This window comes from Biomphalaria glabrata, chromosome 2 (assembly GCF_947242115.1).
Source record: "Biomphalaria glabrata chromosome 2, xgBioGlab47.1, whole genome shotgun sequence".
NCBI lineage: Eukaryota > Metazoa > Mollusca > Gastropoda > Planorbidae > Biomphalaria > Biomphalaria glabrata.
The window spans coordinates 62,067,949-62,084,651 of record NC_074712.1 but is presented as its reverse complement, the minus strand read 5'-3'; the positions used below and the strand labels follow the sequence as shown (position 1 = coordinate 62,084,651).

Sequence of the window (16,703 nt, the reverse complement as noted above, 5' to 3'; positions counted from 1 at the left end):
ACAACGTTATATTGATACAACATTATACTGGTACATTTTTATACTGATAGAACTTTATACTGATACAACTTTATACTCGTACAACTTTGTACTGATACATGTTTATACTGATACAACTTTGTATGTCTATGTATTACTTACCTTCAGTTCTGAGCTCTTTTTTATAGTTGAACAGAGTTACTTTAAATTTGACCTCTGACCCCATGACCAGGGAGTTGTTTATTCCTAAAGGGGTTATAAGTTCTATGGTGGAATGAATGGGCGACGCGATGTCCCGTGGGCTGCTAACGTGCGGAGACGAAAGATAGTCTTTTTCCCAAGCTGAGAGATGTATTGATGGTGGTGGTTTCATCAGTTCTTCAAAATCAAATACACCACATCTGCAACACAGAGAAAGAGATAACAGTAATATAATAAAGTAATCAACATAAATTGACCTTTTTTTTGCAAAGCTTATAACCCACCCCCCGTCTGTCCGTCTGTCTGTCTGTCTGATGCAAATGTTGTGCACGTTATTTCTCCCACTTCTCGGGTCAAGTTGAAACTTTGCGCGATTGCTCATTGCTCCGTGGAAGGGCTTACTTAGTTGTGGCGTAACATCTGTGCTGCTTGGGAGTGCTCAAAGAATGATGACGCAACAGACGTGCTGCTTGGGAGTGCTCAAAGAATGATGACGCAACAGACGTGCTGCGTGGAAGTGCTCAAAGAATGATGACGCAACAGACGTGCTGCGTGGAAGTGCTCAAAGAATGATGACGCAACAGACGTGCTGCGTGGAAGTGCTCAAAGAATGATGACGCAATAGACGTGCTGCTTGGGAGTGCTCAAAGAATGATGACGCAACAGACGTGCTGCTTGGGAGTGCTCAAAGAATGATGACGCAACAGACGTGCTGCGTGGAAGTGCTCAAAGAATGATGACGCAACAGACGTGCTGCGTGGAAGTGCTCAAAGAATGATGACGCAACAGACGTGCTGCGTGGAAGTGCTCAAAGAATGATGACGCAACAGACGTGCTGCGTGGAAGTGCTCAAAGAATGTTGTAAAAAAAATGTTTTACATGTTTCGGATTTTCCTTCAGAGTTGAAGATAGTTTACTTCCTAGTCCAAACCTCCCGCAGGACGACGGGGGATGGGAGCGGGCAGTGTTTGAACCCTCGACCGTCGATAAATCCGAACGACAGTCCAGCGCGCAAACCGCACGACCAGGCAGCCATATATTATTTAGTTGTATTTACCTGGAGGCGGAGTCAATGATGACGCAATAGACGTGCTGCGTGGAAGTGCTCAAAGAATGATGACGCAATAGACGTGCTTCGTGGAAGTGCTCAAAGAATGATCACGCAATAGACGTGCTGCGTGGAAGTGCTTAAAATGATGACGTAACACATTTGAGACCATAATGACAAAAAGTTAGGCACAGTTATAATTTTAATTGTTTTAATGACAAAAGTGAAATAAATTTGTTGAATTGATATAAGTATATAGTATATATAATAATTAAAAGTTTACATACATATATATACACACAGGGCTTTTTTGTGAGGGTACGCACCGGTACGGCGTAACGGCACCTCTTTTTAATGTGGGGAAAAATTATTACTTTTCTTGTATTTTAACGTTTATTATTATTAATATACTAGTAGTTAAAAGTTAAAAGATATGCAATTCATCACTGAGTACCGGCACCTAATCTCTGAGTACCGACACCTAATCTCTGAGTACCGACACCTAATCTCTGAGTACCGGCACTAATCTCTGAGTACCGACACCTAATCTCTGAGTACCGGCACCTAATCTCTGAGCACCGGCACCTAATCTCTGAGTACCGGCACCTAATCTCTGAGTACCGGCACCTATTTGTTTTTTTACACCAAAAAGCAATGTATACACATATATTATTTAGTTGTATTTACCTGGAGGCGGAGTCTATCCTATAAAAATCTTCCGCTCGTGTGTCTTTTGGTGCGTCGGACGAAGATCTCCACGCCTGGCGGGAACTGTTATAAACCAAGGCGCAGTGATTATCTCGCATCGCAGCCTCTCGACTTCTGTGAGAAACACAAAGGATGAACATAGACACAAGAAACATATTAAAAAAAAGAACTTAAAATTAAATCCAATTACATTTTTTTTTTCTAATGCTTTATATATCTCCTCCTTCGTGGTTGAAGTTGAGCACATTTCCCATTTTCTATGAACTCGAAGACTCTGTAAAGTCCTATTCTCGCTTTTAAAAAGTCGGCCGCATACTTATAATTGTAAGGAGTCTGTCCAGTCCAGCTAATAGTTTCTACTTACGACGATACGAAAAATGTTCATTCCATAGACTTACATATACTGTATCTAGATTGAACATGGAGATCTTTTAAAACTACAAAAAATGTCGTGAAAATTTTTTAAAAAGTTGAAACAATATGTAACTAAGCGTAAAAAGAGAACAATATTAACCTATTTATTTTAGATTTTATTTCTTCCATTGTTATGTTTGTATGTCTAAGCGATGGCCAGAGCACTGTGTTTTCCTCTTGTGTGGTTTCATCTGGAAATAAAATTATGAATTTAATGGGAGTTTTTATATTGGTGAACTAAATCAGCATAATTCATGTCAATACGAAACAAATAAATAGATTTAAATCACAAGAATGCGAACTAATTAAAGAGAATAAATAATGATTGGCACTCTAACATAGCTGCATTGTCGTGCGGATTGCGCGCTCGACTGTCGTTCGATAATGTCGGGTTCATACCTTGCCGCTTCATTCCCGGCGTCCTGCGGGAGGTTTAGACCAGGAAGTATATTATCTTCAACTCTGAAGAAACATCCGAACAATGTAAAACATTTTATAGACAGATTTCCATTTTACAGTTGTTTTTTTTTAATTCTAGTTTTCTGTGATAATGGTTCAAACCTGTTTCCCAAACATTTTCCTATACGGAACACTTCGCACACTCTGTGTAGGCGTTTTCTTTAGAGGGATTAATTTACATGGTAGCCTACTCGTAAGTTATTCCAGTACGCCGTGGAAACACCTATTTTAGGCCTCGAGTGACACAGATTGAGAAACACTGGCTTAGACTATACCCAACAATAGTGCTTCCCGTGAGCCTCTGTTCCTTATACACACTACGCGATTATAAAAACAAGATAAGACCTATATATATTTTATGGTCCTGCACATTTCGCGCCAGAGTAAACAAGCCAGGAGTTATTTATTGTTCCACTGCAAGCCACTATTACAATCTCATTCAGGCCTGCCAGCCTATTAACATTGTACAAATACAAAGGGCAATGTCTTCGATTTCGAAGATTAAGAATGAGTGAAGTGTTTCACTTGACTACGCAGACCCATTTTCGACCTGCATATTTTTCCACATCTAATGCAGACAACCAACTCCTAGATACCCCCTTCCCCCTCCTCCCCCCCCCCCCCACTGGTCCACAAATGAGATTGGACCAAAGCGCTCTGAGCATGCTATAAGCATGAAAGTAGCGCTATTTAAAAGCTATAAAAACAAAACAACACATGAATGTGATCAGTTTTCAAGCCATCATCGTACTTTGTATGTAAGGATAATCGATACGCTGGGCGCGTTGGCTGAGTGGTTAGGCGCTTGGCTTCCGAACCTGGGGTCCAGAGTACACATCTCGGTGAAGACTGAGATCTTGAATTTTGTGATTTTTAGGGCGCCCCTAAATCCACCCAATTCTAATGGTTGCCACATGACACCATGTTCGTTAACCGTTGGCCAAAGATTATCTCAACATTATCTGCTTTATAGATCGGAAGGTCTGAAAGGGGAACTTTACTTATAAACGATACGCAATATGTAGAAAGCGTGGTCGAGAGGCTAAGTGCGCTTGAACTTGGCTTGTCTTGGCTACCTAGAAGGGGGCTCGAGGTTCGACACCCGACTCGGGCAGAGTTGCGTTTACTGAGCGCCTAAACACGGAAAACCAACTTCTAGTTACCCTCTCCTCCCACTGGTCCACAAATGAGATTGGACCAAAGCGCTCTGAGCTTGCATGAAAGTAGCGCTATATAAAAGCTATAATAATAATATGTAGGGCGCGTCCAGTCATTCATTGTGACTACTGTCACAAGACGCGAGCAGTGTGCTGGCGCCTGCTTCAACTGGTCGTTGTCTATGGCGATTCTGGAGGCCCGACTGTTGACGCTGGAACTTTGCATTGATCTCCCGTGGCTTTAGCCCTGTCGAGATATAACTCTACTTGGTGGTATTGGTGTTTGTGTTTATACCCCACGTACACATAGAACACAGAACACCAGAATGATAATTAAAACAGCGTAGAACTTTATTATTACTATAGAATCATCCACAACGTTGTATATAGAGATACATCGATGAAACTGACAACAAAACTAAGATATCTATATGACTTTAAACTTTAGATTTAAATAGAGTATTCTTAAATGTAGAAGTTTAGTAGGACATGTTAGAACAACAAGAGGGTAATGTGACACTCCGCTCTAAAAAATACCCACGCTGACTGCCGCTTTGTCCCCCAAGTACCCTGGTCATCCTGCCTCGTTCAAAACCAGGTGACCTTGTCACGTGGCAGTAAAATAAAAGGGAAAAAATAAACAGGTACCTTTTTCCCTTCCCGGTAATAAACTAAGTCTAATTTAATTAAATAAAATAGATTAGAAACACACATAATTAAATTAGATTAGAAATAGAAATAACAATTTAAAAAAATAAAACATTCTAAAGTAACTAAAGCCATGATGGCGGGTAAGTGGTCAGTTAGGTCAACATTCCATAGCCAGGCCCGTAGTGGACTGTTGTTGTTCTGCTACACACACAGACACGGGCGTGGGCTCACAGCGGTTTGGGACACCTACCATTAAATTATGATGGCATAGAAATTAACAGAGACGTCGTCACCAGTTAGAGGGGTGTAGCCAGCTCAGCGTCCCATCACCTTACGAAAAGGCAGGTAGACCAAGCGGAGTACTGATAATCCTGTATCTTATACTCTAAGAATTTGGTGACCGGTCACTTCATCCCCGGTCACTTCATCCCCGGTCACTTCATCCCCGGTCATTTCATCACCTGGTCACTTCATCCCCTGGTCACTTCATCCCCCGGTCACTTCATCCCTGGTCATTTCATCCCCAATTAAATATTTTATATATAAATATGATAATGTAAAATGCTTTTTGACATTTTATGACTTGTTACTAATGCGTTTATAGTGTTTCCTGTTCCACTTTGTTTTCTTAATGAGAAATCTTATATTATATTGTAAATCTGGGTGTGTACTTAGCTATAGCGCTTCTATTGGATGTGGGGGTTGTAATATCATAATATTTTCCGGATCGAAGGCCAAGGTTTGGTGGAAGTAGTAAAAAATCTTTTGAGAGATAGAAGTGCGATAACAATAATTATGATCATGCCGCTGATAACGTATCATCAGAGGCCAAGGTGTGGGGGAAGTACGACCATGTTTCACTTTATTTTATTTTTCAATCGCTCTTTCTTGAAAATGGGCACGTCATTTTTAGCCTTGAAATAAGGTTTTATTTTTTTCTAATAAAGGCTGAGTTCACCCATCCTCGTGATATCATGTCGCCTGTATAAGTTTTGCTTTAATTCCTTTTAAACATTAACGTGTTACAATTTTGTCATTTAAATAAAAATGAATACATTAAATATTGCTCATTTCATAATTTTTAAAATTACAATTTTTTAGATAAAAATGATCAGATGATGAAAATATCAGGGGATGAAATGACCGGGGATGAAGTGACCAGGGGATGAAATGACCGGGGATGAAGTGACCGGGGGATGAAGTGACCAGGGGATGAAGTGACCGGGGATGAAGTGACCGGGGATGAAATGACCGGGGATGAAGTGACCGGGGATGAAGTGACCGGGAACCTAAGAATTTACTAGCTAGAAATCATTTATATAGCAGAGATTTCTGTTATCTATTGTTATGGTACGATTAGGAATTAATTATTTGTTTCGGAAACAGAGAGGGGGAAGTTTCGACTTATAGACAATGACGTGACTAGTAAAAACAAGGAAAGGTTTAAGATGGAAAGAAATATCCGCCAACGTAACTCGTGTCGAGTTTTTGATCTCCCATCGAGTGCCTCCCCAGCTGGCGGATAGGGGAATGCCCTCCAGATATGGTGGGTACCGGGGAAATAAAATACCCTGGGGTGGACCAAAATCAAACCTGCTGCCTTGCAGGAAGTGGAGGGATCCACAAAGGCTAGGGCACCTTACCCGAAAATAAAGGCAGCTATCCAGAGAGCTTAAAGGGGCAGCCCCCCCAGATGGTTATGCACAGGGCTAACAACTCTGTCATATAAAAAAAAATACGGTTACGAAAGCTTCTACACATAAAGCAGGCCAGAGCCCTCCTTTGGCTGTAGCGCCGCTTGGATTGATGGATGGATCAGCCAACGTAAACAGACTACTTCCAGGGCGCCTTAGAGATAGGAAGCTTTCATGAACGTCTAAAGTCAGCTGACATTCGATGGTGCCCTTCCTTGCCGTTAAACTTCGTGTTCAGTATCAGCATTCAGACCTTTATATTGATGGTTCGGCCTTTCGCCGGCGTTAGTGGATAACATAGAGCTGGGGTTCTCAACCTGTGGGTCGCGACCCCCTTGGGGTTGATTGACGATTTGCCAGGGGTCGCCAAAGGCCATCAAAAAATGGATTGTTTTTGTCTATTCTTCTATAGGTGTGTGTGTGTGCGTGGGGGGGGGGGTCGCGGCAGAGTGGGAGATTGTAAAAGTGGTCGCCGAGCATAAAAAGTTGAGAACCGCTGACATAGAGGGTTACCTCCGTTTGTTTTTATCTGCATTAGACACTGCGGAAGCGCCTAACACTATAAATTAATGTTAGTATTATACAATTTTAATCACACAAATAAAAAAAAATCTAACAACAAATCGATGACAAGTACTGTTTTTAAATAAAATCAATGAACTTTATGAATAACAAATAATGTTGGACCACATCGAACCTGTAACTGATTCAGTTTTAATCTTGATCTCATGTCGTCTGATAATTGTGTCTCCTCTTGTTTCGTTGCCTTGTAGTGTACTCATTAAATGTGTCGGTAGAATTTCAAAATTTGTCACATACCTAAATATACAATATTGAGAAGATGAATATTTTAAATAGAATGCATGTAATCTGTAAATATAACAACATTATATATTAATAATAATATTAATCATAGGGTCTACTATAAAACAACATAATGATAGTATTGTATTCAGTTTCGTATAGACAGAATCATAGGATTGAATACATTATATTCTCATATTGCGATTAGATTGAATGGTTTTTGTTTCATTTTTGATAGTGAGGGGAGTTACTGATCTTACAATCTATTGTGGTTATAGGGTCTTGGACCTAAGGACGGATGAAAAATGGATTTATAGGAAAAAATAATTAAAAAAAATAGATTTTACTCTAGTTATGTTTCTTTTCAGTGATAATTGTTGTTACCGGTCGTTGATTGATCACAGCTAATACTAAGGCATTCATCTCATTTCCATGAGATGATCCATAGAAGTTTCGCGACTGAGGGAGGCCATAAAATACTTTTTAACTTCCTCATTTTGGTATTATCTTAAACCTTAAGCATGGCCGGCCTTAGGTAACTGGAAGTCAGGGCCGGTCTTAGGCCACTGCAACCTATGCGGCCGCAGTGGGCCCCGCACTTTCATAGGCCCCACGCGAATTCTAGGTGTGAATTATTAAATTAAACCATTTTAACGTATTAGAGGGTTCCTGGAATTCTCCAGAAATTCTAAAATATGCGAAAAAGTCATGAAAATCTCCGGAATTATTAAAATCTTCTGAAAACTGATGCAAATCTCCTTGAGAACAGACAAAATTGGCTTTTCGGGGTATTATTCAATATGGAAAACGCCAATCCTACGTGCGATAAAAAAAAACCCTACATTGTCAGCTTTCATTTAATAAAAATGGAACAATAAGGCGAATTTTAACCAAAACGAGAAGTTCAAATACTTAATTTACTTTTATAGTCCCTGGCATACAAATATTGATCTAAATCTATCTTGACCTCTTTAAAAAAAAAGACAAAAGCGATATTTTGCTAGTCGATAGTAAATCTAAAAAGGCAGATCTGAATGTTTATCGGCTTTTTGTTGGAAAACTACTATCTACTGTAGACGGCTCGTAAAGTTAATTTGACAGTGATTTTGTACTTAGTAAAGTACAATCCAAAGTCGAATTCAAAATTTTAATTTTCACCTATTATCCTTATCACAACCCAGAATGGGCCCCGCGCAATCCGTTTCGCATTGGGCCCCGAAAACTGTATGACCGGCCCTGCTGGAAGTCCTAGGCGATGTGAATAGGGTGGCCCCCAAATGAAAAGAAACAAAAAAATTAGACCAAATAATACGCAATGAATTAAAAACAGTCCTGTATCTACAACTAAATCAACAAATAAGTTAAAATCACATAGCGTCGATAGCAGGAATGTGCTTCATAGACGATCCATGATCCCCAGACTAGAAATAACGTTTCGACAATTCACCAAAAGAAGGAAACAATGGTCTTCTAACATCTGGGGTCTGACAAGTAGATCTATACATTCGTGAATAAGCGTGGTCGTGAGGTTAAGTACGCTTGAACTTGGCTTGGCTTGGCTACCTATGAAGGGGGCTCGAGGTTCTATACCCGACTCGAGCAGAGTTGTTTTAACTGAGCGCCTAAAAGCAGCACGGCCAACCTTCTCCCAGATACACCCCCCCCCCCACCCTGAACTGGTCCACAAATGGGATTAGACCATAGCGCTCTGAGCATGCTGTAAGCATGAAAGAAGCGCTATATAAAAGATATAATAATTATTATTATTATTATAAGTCTTGAATCATAGTAGAGATTTAGAGCTTGGCTAGTAGACATTGAGTCATGGGCGTAGTCGGGGGGGGGGGTGTTTTGGGGTTCAATCCCCCCCCCCCGAAATGAAATCCCCACCCCGCAGGGGGGGGGGGGGCTCGGAATTTAGTGACATATTTATTGCTTTGATTTTGTTTATTTTAGGTGAGATTTTAATACTAAACCATCACAACCAAGGGGGTTTTGAGTTTAAAACTCAAAGTCTTTTCTAAGTCCTGTGCTAGGCCTCCCACAAATCGGCCGTGCCTTAAGCCTTAAGCATAAGAAGACTCCACCATAAAAATATAAAGTATGATAGTATAAAGATATAGGTTAGTGACTCAAAAAAAACAACAACAAAAAAAAACAAAAAAACATGCAGGATAAAATACTGTCTCGTTTTTAAGAGAACAAAGCATATTTAAAACTATTATACTTTGCAATATATTTGGTTTTAATGTAACCTCAGAGGATTTCCAGACGGTAAATAAGTAAGACATATTATGTATGCCTTAAGTATGCAAACGTGTGAACAGGTTAGGCTTGATTCGTTCTGCTGTTTGTAACACTATTGTATAAATAACATTTTATTGTTTTTGTTTGACAATAAAATTAGAAGACTTTCCTTAACATTTATAACTTTAAAAAAAATTTATATTAATTATTTCGATTATTAAAAAGAAGCACTAAAAAGGACAAAAAAAAAACAACTTTATAATCGTGTGTTTTCTGTCTATCCGTCAGTCCGTCCGTCTGTCACGTTTAGATCTAAAAAAAACAAACTAGAAAAGGTTGAAAATCCTATGTCATGTTTTGCAGCTTGTAGAGTTCTGGAGCAGCTGCTACTTTTTTTTTTGTGGAAAATTACTGGAAAAAAACACATTTTTTTTTTACTATTTAATATAAATAGTTAAAAACAACAAAGGCGTTTATATTAAGTATAAGGGGTGATTTCTTTTTTACAATTTTTATAATCACAATTATTTATTTATTGCTATTTTCCGAAAAAAAAAAAAGAATAACCCAATTATTATTGAATATTGTGCTTTCTTTTGGACGAGCTAAAAATAACTGCATTTTTTAAATTGAGGGCTTTTTTTTGTGACAGTACGTACGCACCGGTACGGCGTACCGGCACCTTTTTGAATGTTGGGAATTTTTTTTATACTTTTCTTGTATTTTAAAGTATATTATTAATTAATTTATTAGTAGTTAAAAGCTAGTTATTCAATCACTGAGTACCGACACCTATTTTATTACAACAAAAGCACTGTTTAAATTAATATGTGGTGTCAACGTGTCTGTGCCAGAGTTTGGGAACTTCTCTTTCCGGATATGACCATGATTATGTATAGTTCTTTATAGTGAGATAACTGTTTCACATTTATGAACCTAATATTTTATATCGCATAAATTTGTAACTATATTGGAGGGTTCATTTATTGTGACGTTGTTGATAATGCTGTCTTATTGGTTTATATACGTTGTCGATGCTCCTTTTTTTAGATTCATAACAAAAAGAAACACCTGTTGGATTTTAACCAACGAAATTAATTTAAACCTACAGAGGTCATAAAAACAGTCTACTTCTTCCACAATTCCTCTTGTCAAGGTCAGTTCTGCTTCACTTCGTTTCTGTGTCAATAGGTTTTAAGTGTAATTTTTTTTTTTTGGTCTGTTTTCAGGTTAGCTTTAGTTTCACAAAGTCATTAGAGCATGAATTTTTAATTCCTATGTCATTGGCTCTAAACACAAAAGTGAATTCGAGTCAGAGGCTAACCACCAGAGCGGGTTGTACTTTGGAACCTGGTGAGTCTTTAACAACGTGAGATGTGTAGTATTAAAAGAAATAAGAGCGAAAAAAGGGGGTGTGGTGGGGGGGATATATTAAAAAGTAATATCGATGTCGTCGTCGATGTAAAAGAATAAACTTCATGATGAAAATCTCTGTTGAACTTTAGAGAATACAAATGGTGGTGACATAGTGACGGAGATATGTTTGTTTGTTTGTAAAGTGTTTAACATGTTTCGGATGTCCCTACAGACTTGAAAATAATTACTTCCTAGTCCAAACCTCCCGCAGGACGATGGGGGATGGGAGCTGGCAGGGTTTGAACCCTCGACCATCGATAAATCTGAACGACAGTCCAGCGCGCAAACCGCACGACCAGGCAGCCATCCAACCATATGGCTGTAGTTGTTGATAGTTTGGTAGTTCATAGTTTATGACATTCTTAATGAAAATATTGAAACCTGCCTTTTTTTTACCTGCTTGATCAGGGGCCTATTTTGAGTCTGTGTTTCCACACCAATTATCTTTGTAACCCTTTTTTTGTGTGTCGAAACTTCTTTATTTTATTTTAACTTCTTAAAATATAAGGACAGTCGACGTTTATAACGATATTTGGATGCAGCCAATCTTCCCCAGTACACAATTTCAATTTCGAGTTTTAGTCTCTTACTGTCGCTCTATATCAGGGATTCTCAACCTGTGGATCGCGACCCCCTTGGGGGGTCGATTTACCATTTGCAAGGGGTCGCCTAGGACCATCGAAAATATGGATTAGTATTGTCTACTCTTCTATTGCTGTATGTGTGTGTGAGTGTGTGGAGGGGTCTCGGCAGAGTGGGGGATTATAAAAAGGGTTCACCGAATTTAAAAGGTTGAGAACCGCTGCTGTCTATGCTATGTTGGCCTCCTTCAATCAAAGCGACTATGGTTCATGTCGTAGAACATATTCTCAGGTGACTATGGAGCCCTATTTTCGAGAGACATTCCAGTCCACATATATCAACGGGTTAAGGAGTCACTCCTTTTTGGTGATAGAGGAGTCAGACCTTTTTTCGTTTGTATAATAATAAAAATAACAATAATAACAATAATAACAACAACAATAATAACAACAAAAAAAAAAGAGTCTATGGAAATGGTCCAAAATAACAATATACCCCATTGTTATATCAACCGAGGGAATAATAACAACTGACCTCACAGATACAGTCAAGGCCCTTAACATTCCTAGGAACATCCTCGTTGCCTGCCAGAGGGCGGTACTGCTGCAGACCTGCCACATCACCAGAAAATTCCTCATTGGAAACTGTTTAAGGGATTATGATGAATTTTGTTTCTCTTTAGCGAAACTCGACCCTGGCAGCGCCAGAGAATGACTACTCGTTCATTTCTAACATAATAATAATAATAAGGCTTGTCTTCGAGTCCAACGATTAATGAGGAATGCAGTAATTCCCGTGGCTACGCAGCCTCAGCTGTGACCTACATATTTTGCCACACCCAGGGCGAGCATACCCGTTGTCCGCCGGTGGACGACTAAGATTTTCTTTTCGCCGTCTGCGTCTGTCCTCGGCAACAGATTTTCTTTTTGTTTCAAATGTGTATCCGAAATTTTATCTTGCAATTTGTGCATTACACCAAACAAAACATTATAACTGTAGAAAACCAAATTATACATTCACACCACACTCACTCATAATTTACATGTGAAATGTTCATACCAGTTAGCTGAATTGTATTTAATGATCGAATTGCCAGGGGAACAAAATAGCTTTTGTGTCTTTGCTATCGGTGTCTTGTATCTCTTTAGTGATGGTAAAAATCACAAAATCCTGACACAAACGGTGATTTCACATTTCTAAAATCTTTGTAGCTTTTTTTAAGGAATTTTTGTCTCAAACAGCTGCCCCAATGAGTTTTTTTTTTTTTTGCAAATGACCTTACCAGCAGCATTTAGGATTTTTAAAAGTTTATTTTTATTTCTAATATACAGATTGTCAAATAGTCTTTTATTATAATATATAAAATGTATGTTCTACAAATTTCTTTTGGACGTTACCTGAGTATAGCGAATGTCACTAAACACAGCAAACACAGAGTGCCAAACCACTTTCTCTGGCGTCTTATGCTGAAAGCAATAATAATCATTGTTTTGTACATTTTTTAAAACTTTAGAAAAACTTCTTACTGTAACGACTGCTAGGCTGTTCTGGGAAGGAGAGAGGGTGGTGAATACCTTGAACAGTTCCAGGGTAGAATATGCTTAAGAATTCGTTTAGCAGTGCTCTGGGTAGACTGTCTTATTCTCTAACATGCTAGGCCCTACCACTGTTCGAGCCTTACAGTTAAACAATAAATAAGTGACTTACTATTTACATAGTGAAATAGGACGTGACTATAAGTACTTTGACCTTTTATACACGATAGTATTCGACCCTACAGCGCTCAAAAAGTTTGTTGTAATTTGAGCTGGTTCCGGTTCAGTAGTTACAGTGACTTTAAAAAAAATGTGACTATGCGGCTAAGCTATATGACTGTTCGCATACTAAAAGTTATTTGTTAAAAAAAAAATACTTTAAAAAAAATCCTATTGCTTATATCCAATGTGGTTGCATTAAATTTTATCGAATCAATCATGTAATAGATTTTTAATGGCTCAAAGTGTAACCATTTCTTGCAATACCATTTATTTTGGTTGTCCGAAAAGCATAGCTCGTTCGTTTCTTAATGGACCTTACCTTCATCATTGTAATCTAAGACCACTATTAGAGCGTGTCAAGTCAGTGTATGTATTTTGTATTGGCTTCGGAACCTGAGGTCCTGGGTTCGAATCTCGGGGAAGACTGGGATTCGGGATTTCATGATTTCTAATGCACCGCTGAATTCACCCAACTCTAATGGGCACATGACTTAAGTGGGGGAAAGTAAAGGCGGCTGGTCGTTGTACTGGCCACATGACACCCTGCTCGTTAACCATTGGCCAAAGAAACACATGACCTTAACATGATCTGCCCTATAGACTGCATGGTACAAATAGGGAACTTCACTTAGATACGTACTGCTAAAAAAAAATCCAGATATTTGACGTCACAGATAAACGACATTCTACTGTAGTTTTTAACCAGCGGGGTTAACATGTTTTATTAACATAGCTAATAATTTTCTTTTATCTACTTCCATCTTTTTTTTTCCAACACAATTCCAAGCGCGTATTGCAAGATAGATGTTTGATATGTGATATGTTTGATTTGTGGGAAGCGTGGTCGAGAGGCTAAGTGTGCTTGAACTTGGCTTGTCTTGGCTACCTAGAAGGGGGCTCGAGGTTCGACACCCGACTCGGGCAGAGTTGTGTTTACTTAGCACCTAAAGGCAGCACGAAAAACCATCTCCTAGATACCCCCTCCCCCCCACTGGTCCACATATGAGATTGGACCAAAGCGCTCTGAGCATGCTATAAGCATGAAAGTAGCGCTATATAAAAGCTATAATAATTATAATATTAATAATATGAATAGTATAAGTTACGTTGTAGAATTGTTACAAACCAATTTTGTTTATTGCTAAAGGAAGGTTCAATGTATAATTGTAACTCTAATATGGTTTGCACGAGATGTTGAGATTCTGGTCAACGAGTCCATTTGAATGTGTGTAGTTGATCAGATGTGTGACTTTTAAAGGAGTCGGAGGCTTCAGTCAGAGTTAGTCGAGAGCTGTGAGTGTAGGAAAGTTTTTTCCTAGCCTCGATAGTGCATGGTGGATGATGCGTTTGTGTTGAAGTAATCAGATGACACGACATCTATCGCCATTTTGTTATGTTGTCTATTTATTTACTTTACTTCAGAGTAGCGCCTCTTTCAGGAGGATGTTAATGCGCCACTTTTGATGTGGGAAGCCTGGTCGAGAGGTTGAGAACGCTTGAACTTGGCTTGTCTTGAAAGTAGCGCTATATAGAGGTAATCGCTCTTGACAAGATGGCGGCTTTGTGTTTACAAATGCGCCTTCTTCCCTAGTGCTATTAGAGCATGGAATGGGTTGCCTGAGCTAGTCAGGAAAACCAGTGACTTGGCAGAATTTAAGTCATTGGTTAATATGCATGACTAAATGCATGACGCGTAGGACGTAATCATCTTCTTTTTTTAAAGGAGTATGTGAACATTTCTTCTGATTGCATATTTTATAACGTACCAAAATGATGACACACTGTAAAGAGTTGCTTGTTATGACCAGTTTGTTTAAAGAAGTAACACTTCTGTAAAAAAAAATAATTCTTCACTTTGATAAGTTACTTACTTGAGATGAGCCATTCTTATTTAGTATAAATAATCCTTTGTTCTTATCTAGAATTACTATATTCAAACAAAGAGTAGGGAACAGATAATTTACAATTTTGAAAAGAAGGAACTCGCTCTCGCCATGTTCCGATATCGCTTGGATGGTGAACTTGACAATCCGACAAGTCAAACGTGGACTAACTGGTTGGTTAGAGTTACAGTGCTAGACTCTCTCTCTCTCTCTCGCACTCTTTCTCTCTCGCTCTCTCTCTCTCTATCCCGAGGTTGAACGAGGTAGCTATCGATTTTTTCTAAAAATCTAGTTTGAATAAACTAAAAGAATATTTAACCTCTGTTGTTTTGTTTTTTTTTATCTCTGCGTATATAGACAGACCTGTGTGTTCTGAGACGTACACGTGTCTATTAGCTCCTCTTTCAGACCTTTTGACCTATAGGGCAGATGATGTAAAGGTCATCAGTTTCTGTCGCCCGGGGTTAACGAAGGTGTCATGTGACCAGCACAACGACCAACCACCTGTACTTTTCCCCAACTAATGTCAGGTACCCATTAGAGCTGGGTGGACTCAGAGACGCCAAAGGATCCCAAAAATTAAAAATCCCAGTCTTCACCAGGATTCGAGCCATGGACCCATGCTAGCCACATGACATCCTGCTTGTTAACCGTTGTTCAAAAACACAGATGACCTTAACAGCACCTTATAGACCACTAGCGGAACCAGAACTTTGGAGTGGGGGGGGGGCGATTTTTTTCCAAACCCTAACCCTAACGCCCAGTAAACCCTAAACCCCTAGTGGGGTTTGGGGCAAAGCCCCGACGACAAAAGCATATTCTTGTATGGTACGACATAATATACAAATGAGTTCACATATCAATACGTAGTTTATATTATATAGATATTCAACTAATTTTGTTCACAAACTATGATTCTCCATACAAATAGGACCGCCCCCCCCCACTCAGAGGGCTAGAGTGGGAAGGGCAGTACTTGCAATCGCCCTCCCCCCAACCCCACCGAATCGACCAAGATACCAGAAAGGGAGCGACATAATATAAAATTTATAGATTAATTCAACTAATTTTGTTCACAAACTATGATTTCTCCATAAAAGTAGGACCGCCCCCCCACTCAAATGGTTTAGGTGGGAAGGGCAGTAGAGGTATTCGCCCCCCCCCCCCCCCAAACGGTTAACAGGGAACGACATAATATAAAGATCGGTTAAAATATCAATAACAAGTTTTAATCATATAGATATTTAATTGATTCTGTTAGCAAGATGTGATTTCTACAAATAAATTGGACCGCCCCCCCCACTCGAAAGTGTATGGGGGGGCGGGATTGATACCATTGCCCCCTCCCGACCCCACCAAATCGGTCAACATACTAGAGGAGGGGGCGAAATAATAAAAAAATAGGTTGAAATATAAATAATTAGTATATATTATTAACATAAGTAATAAATTTGTATACAAATTGTGTGAATTCTATACTAAAATTCGGGGGGGGGGGGGGTCGGCCGAGTGGGGGGGGGGGGGGCAATCGCCCCTACCGCCCCCCCCCTGGATCCGCCAGTGTTTTAGACCAAAGGGTCTGAAAAGGTAAATTTTCTTTTACTTTTAGTAGACTTATACATTCTGTTAACCATGATTAATTTCTTGGGGGGAGGGGGATAGTATGGAATGGGGTAAATAGCTCAATTCTATATTCTACGCCT

The 16,703-nt window shown here is 39.3% G+C and overlaps 1 protein-coding gene across 4 annotated transcripts in view; it reads right to left on the bottom strand.

The window, feature by feature from the left end:
• Positions 1-15,175, bottom strand: part of LOC106061895 (NXPE family member 3-like) — a 32,685-nt gene extending 17,510 nt beyond the window's left edge. For 2 of the 4 annotated variants that reach the window (XR_008776716.1, XM_056021811.1), the window contains exons 1-6: positions 14,989-15,175; positions 12,758-12,826; positions 7,009-7,130; positions 2,451-2,541; positions 1,916-2,050; positions 142-380 (exon numbers count right to left, since the gene is read on the bottom strand). Coding sequence is in view for 3 of the 4 variants with exons in the window: in XM_056021811.1 (XP_055877786.1) it covers positions 142-380; positions 1,916-2,050; positions 2,451-2,541; positions 7,009-7,130; positions 12,758-12,826; positions 14,989-15,002 (670 nt within the window). In the remaining variant the exon portion in view is untranslated. Of the gene's footprint in view, positions 1-141; positions 381-1,915; positions 2,051-2,450; positions 2,542-7,008; positions 7,131-8,486; positions 8,598-12,757; positions 12,827-12,886; positions 13,020-14,988 lie in introns of those variants that run through there. The other 2 variants (XM_056021813.1, XM_056021812.1) reach the window with 2 other exon arrangements.
• Positions 15,176-16,703: the final 1,528 nt, after the last annotated feature.